This window comes from Cornus florida, unplaced genomic scaffold (genome assembly GCF_030987335.1).
Source record: "Cornus florida cultivar Cherokee Brave unplaced genomic scaffold, ASM3098733v1 CherokeeBrave_3.0.0_Hap2_Chr11, whole genome shotgun sequence".
Classification (NCBI taxonomy): domain Eukaryota; kingdom Viridiplantae; phylum Streptophyta; class Magnoliopsida; order Cornales; family Cornaceae; genus Cornus; species Cornus florida.
Window position 1 is genome coordinate 47,261,571 of NW_026775581.1, and position 5,161 is coordinate 47,266,731.

Here is a 5,161-nt window from a genome sequence, read left to right on the forward strand (position 1 = left end):
TAGAATTTACGATTTATAAATGCCTACTTCATTTCTTTATTGAAATGTGGTGCCACAGCCAGCCAGCTAGCTTGGGGCATTGGGCACGTGGTGTGGGACTTGCTGTGTAATGATTATGATTTGTTGTGTTTTTTTTTTTTTTTTTTGACAAATTAGGAGTGATGGAGTAAAACTTAATTATGCTGATTGTATTAGTGACGTGTATTATGGGTTATAAGAAACTAAATTAAATTTCTTAAAATTTTTATTTTCTATACTATTAATTTTTAAAATTAATATTTTCGTACAATTCAAAATGCGGAAGCAAGAAATAAGACAACGGTCTCCCAAGGCATAACACACCTCTAATACACTTTGATGACCTTTCATGAGGTCGTGGAACTCAATGAGAACTGACACGGAAGTAAAAGATCGAAAATATGACAAATAAGCTCCTAGGGGCAAAATAATCATTTTATATAGAAATGACGTCCCTAGAATGTATATTATTCCCGAGACACATCCATGACATCACAATATTTAACCAAATGTAATGTATTAATTAGTTTGCTCCTTTTCGAGGTCTTTATCAAGGCGACCCACTCTCTCCTTTCTTGTTTCTTTTCTGCACCAAGGGTTTGTCTATTTTATTTCAGGAATATGGTCGGCGCAATCCTCTTTTTGGTTTGAACATGGCTCAAGGTTGTCCTCCTATTTCTCAAAACAGTTCTCTTAATCAAAGCAACGAAGGAAGCCAAAGTTGCATTTCTCTCCCATTGTCTGAGAAATCGGCTTCTTATTCAAGACCTCCAAAAGATTTTGTCTGCCCCATCACTAGTCAGAGGTAACTGTTATTAGAAAAGAAGATAGAATAAGATTAGTAAAACTTGTATCTGGAGGAAACATAATTGTTATGACAAACTCAGCGAACCCAATAATAAATCAAAAAACACAATAGAAAAGTCTCGGGCTTAATCTCATATTGGTCAGCTCCAAAATTAGGAAGCATGATACAAGTTGGTGCATGGTATTCATGGAGATTATAATGATCACGAAGGACCATTGGAGCTTGAACTCCGGGAGTTAATTGGTTGAAAGGCAGGTGTTCTATGAAATTCGAGTCTAAATAACCAAGATGACCCTCTAGATTTTCCATTAGGATGATGAAGGGTGGGTTAAGACTGCACAAAAATCAAAACAATCACTTCGCCCGCGTAACAAATCAATCAACAAATCTCCACATACATTGTTCCCACACTCCCATGCCTGAACAACATGCAAAGAATAAAAAAAGTTAGGATCTGAACAACCCATACTTAATTCACAAAACTGGTTTGAGTACCATTGTGTTAATACCTTCTTTTTTCGTATAACCGAGGTGTTCGGACTTTGTCCCGACTAATCTACCTCCTCAAGGATCCTAAAATTATTACATTCTTATATTATTAGACTTTCTAAAATTTTATTTTTTATACTAATAGGAGCTAACGAATTGTACAAATTAAATAGTGGATGCAAAAATTAAATTCATTTTAAAAAATTTCAACTTACTTACCATTAGAACTCCTAATTTCTATTTTTATATCATCTTTGTCTACTTTATCTAACCAATAACTGTGGCAATTAATAAAAATTTCCATCTTCCCCTATTACTCCTTTTTTTTTTTTTTTTTTTCTTTTTTTCTTTTTTTGTCATCTTCCCCTATTACTTTTTATCTTCTCCACTTTAACAAATCAACAACCTAAAAATTATAAAAAGTGAACAAAAAATATAATATTAATTCATTCAATAATCAAATGTATGAACTTCTTTATTGTGAAAGAGTTCTATTTAAATAAATATTATTAACACATTATGAGCCGACTTCCTTGAGCCGCCCCTCATCTCACATTCAAATGTCATGTATAGTTTATGCTTTTATATATACATAAACAAAATAGAAACAAAGTCACAGGTATAATTAGTGTCCAACCAAAATTTTCAAGCTTTGGAGGAAACAATGAAGCTCATTAATGGGGTTCCTCTTCTTCATCTGATCTTTCTTGCATGGTGTCTTCTGGCCTTCCAGGCTAGATCAGCATCTGTTGGAAGGTCCACCTATATTGTCCACATGGACAAGTCTCACATGCCCAAAATCTTTCCTAGCCACCACCACTGGTACTCCTCCACTGTTGATTCCATAAAATTAGCCAGCCACACAACACCAAACGGTCATCAATCCAAACCAGAGCTTGTCTACACTTATGATAACGCATTGCATGGTTTTAGTGCACTGTTGTCTCAAGATGAACTAAAGACTCTGAGGAATTCACCAGGTTTTGTCTCAGCTTATAGCGACGGAGAAATCACACTTGAAACCACCCACAGCACTGAATTCCTCTCCCTCAATCATGTCACCGGCCTTTGGCCGGCTTCAGACTACGGCAAAGACGTCATCATTGGTGTCATCGACAGCGGTGTCTGGCCGGAGAGCAAGAGCTTCAACGACAAAGGAATGACCCCAGTCCCCTCTAGGTGGAAGGGTAAGTGCGAGGAAGGACAAGAGTTCAATTCCTCGTGGTGCAACTTGAAGCTCATTGGAGCTAGATCCTTCAACAAGGGTGTTTTAGCTGCAGACCCAAACATCACAATCAGCATGAATTCTGCAAGGGACACCAGTGGACACGGCACGCACACCGCCTCCACAGCTGCTGGAAACATTGTGGAAGGCGTTTCGTACTTTGGTTATGCACAGGGGACAGCAAAAGGGGTTGCTCCCGCTGCTCGGCTGGCCATCTATAAGGTCAGTTGGGATGAAGGAAGTTATGAGTCTGATTATCTTGCCGCAATGGACCAGGCCATAGCTGATGGTGTTGACGTGATATCGATGTCATTGGCTCTCGGACGTGGGATACCTCTGTATGAGGATGTTTTTGCCATAGCTTCCTTTGGAGCCATGGAGAAGGGTGTGCTTGTTTCAGCTTCAGCAGGCAATAGAGGCGATTCTCTTGGACAAGTGCGGAATGTGAGCCCATGGATCTTGACCGTCGCGGCAGGTTCCATCGACAGGTTGTTTGCCGGCACTTTAACTCTCGGAAATGGGGTAACAATCACCGGATGGACCCTGTTCCCTGCAAGTGCCTTGGTGTTAGACCGCCCTCTCATTTACAACAAGACTCTGTCTCCATGCAATTCAACTGAATTGTTGTCTGAAGCACCTAGTAATGTCATCCTCATTTGTGATGATATCACTGACGCATCTTCTGATCAAGCTCGGCATGTCTCAAGGTCAAATGTGGCTGCAGCTATATTTATCAAAGATGATCCTGCATTCGTCGTCTCTGATAATGTTGAATTTTTTCAATCCAATGCATTCCCCTGTCCCGGGGTTGTGATCAGCTCTAAAGAAGCCATTGCCGTGATCAAATACGCTGAAAGTGCAAATACAGCAACAGCGAGCATCAAGTTCCAACAGACCAAATATGGTACAAAGCGTGCCCCTGTTGTTGCCTCATTCTCTGCAAGAGGTCCTGCCTTGAGCTGTCCCACCATTTTGAAGCCGGACCTAATGGCACCGGGGATATTAATTTTAGCAGCATGGATTCCAACTGCTCGGGCAAGTGCTATTGGCTCAAATATTGCATTGTACAGTGATTACAATATGATCTCCGGGACATCCATGTCGTGTCCTCACGCTTCTGGCATCGCCGCTCTCCTTAAAGGGGCGCACCCGGAATGGAGTCCAGCTGCTATTAAGTCTGCCATGATGACTACAGCCAACCCATTTGATAACACTGGCAATCCCATCCGACACAATAGCTTTAATTCTGAAGCTTCACCCCTAGCCATGGGGGCAGGTCATGTTGATCCTAATCGAGCACTTGATCCAGGTTTTATCTATGATACTACCCCACAGGACTATGTGAATTTCATATGCTCACTGAATTTCACTGAGAATCAATTCTTGACCATCACAAGATCAAAGGGTTACAATTGCTCAAATCTGTCTTCTGACCTCAATTACCCTACCTTTATTGTTTTCTACACTGATGAAAAGGATAATTTGGTTCAGAAATTTCGGAGGACTGTCACGAATGTGGGCAAAGCCACTGCCACTTATAGAGCTAAGGTTGAAGCCCCAAAGGGTTCTGTGATCACAATCTCGCCCAAGACACTGGTTTTTAAGAAGGTGAATGAGAAGAAGAGCTACTCTTTGACCATACGTTATAGGGGATTGGAGGGTACAAGCCACACATATGGTTCTGTAATTTGGGTAGAAGATGGTGGTAAGCATACTGTGAGGAGTCCTATAGTGATCTCGCCCTCACCTGATATTTTTTATTAGTGAAAATAAAGAGCAGAGTTCTAATTCTCAATCTTTGTAAGGGATCATACCAACCGATGGCTAAGTGGTTGTGTGTGTCTACATATATATGTATATATATCTAAAATTTGGTGTATTTCTTGATTTCTATAAATCAATTTCTATCAATTATGTGCACAATGAAAAATAAATTCAACACAAATATAAGCTAGTTCAATTTTGTATTTTAAAAACAAAATGAACTCTCTTTGAAAGAACACACAGTTCAATTTTGTATTCATTTTTTATACTTCTGTTTTTTTCTTATTTCACTATGTGACAGCTTTCAACAATATCCTTTGGGCTTTTTTTTTTTATTTTTTTTTTAACAAGACAGAGTTACAACACACAAAAAAAAACAGAAACAAAAACAACCCCTCAATCAGGAGGAGGCAAAATATCCCTATCAAGAACAGAGAGAAGCCATGCCGGCCAGACATCTCAAATCAGATCGGAGGAGCGAGATTGAAGGGAGAAGCAGCTGAACCAACCGACACTGCACTAAGGAGGCCAACAAGAGCTTAATATCTTGAAGAACAACAGAAAGAGAGGAGGACCGAGGAGATAAAGACATCACTGACAAGCAATCCCCTTCAATATCCACATTAGCAAAGCCCCAGCCACGAAGAAGAGAGAGACTTTCACGAAGAATCACAGCTTTGGCCATCTCGACAGAACAGATGAATTGTTTAAAAAGAGAGGCGACTTTCATGGGGTGGCTCAAAGCATCTCTAAGGACTAAACCATCACCACACTCTAAACTGCCACTTAAAAAAGATGCATCGAAATTAAGATAGCCTTTTTTACGAAATATTTTTTTGTAGTAATCTAATTTCATT

General features: G+C 39.7%; 1 protein-coding gene across 1 annotated transcript; it reads left to right on the forward strand.

Moving 5' to 3' along the window:
* Positions 1-1,929: 1,929 nt before the first annotated feature.
* Positions 1,930-4,542, forward strand: LOC132283399 (subtilisin-like protease SBT3). Its single transcript, XM_059785338.1, has one exon. It carries the CDS (start codon positions 1,980-1,982, stop codon positions 4,302-4,304), a length of 2,325 nt encoding a protein of 774 aa, XP_059641321.1. The 5' UTR covers positions 1,930-1,979; the 3' UTR covers positions 4,305-4,542.
* The last annotated feature ends 619 nt before the right edge of the window (positions 4,543-5,161 follow it).

Excerpts from the sequence above, each read along its gene's own strand:
- LOC132283399 (XM_059785338.1), top strand. The coding sequence starts at position 1,980 with ATGAAGCTCATTAATGGGGTTCCTCTTCTTCATCTGATCTTTCTTGCA.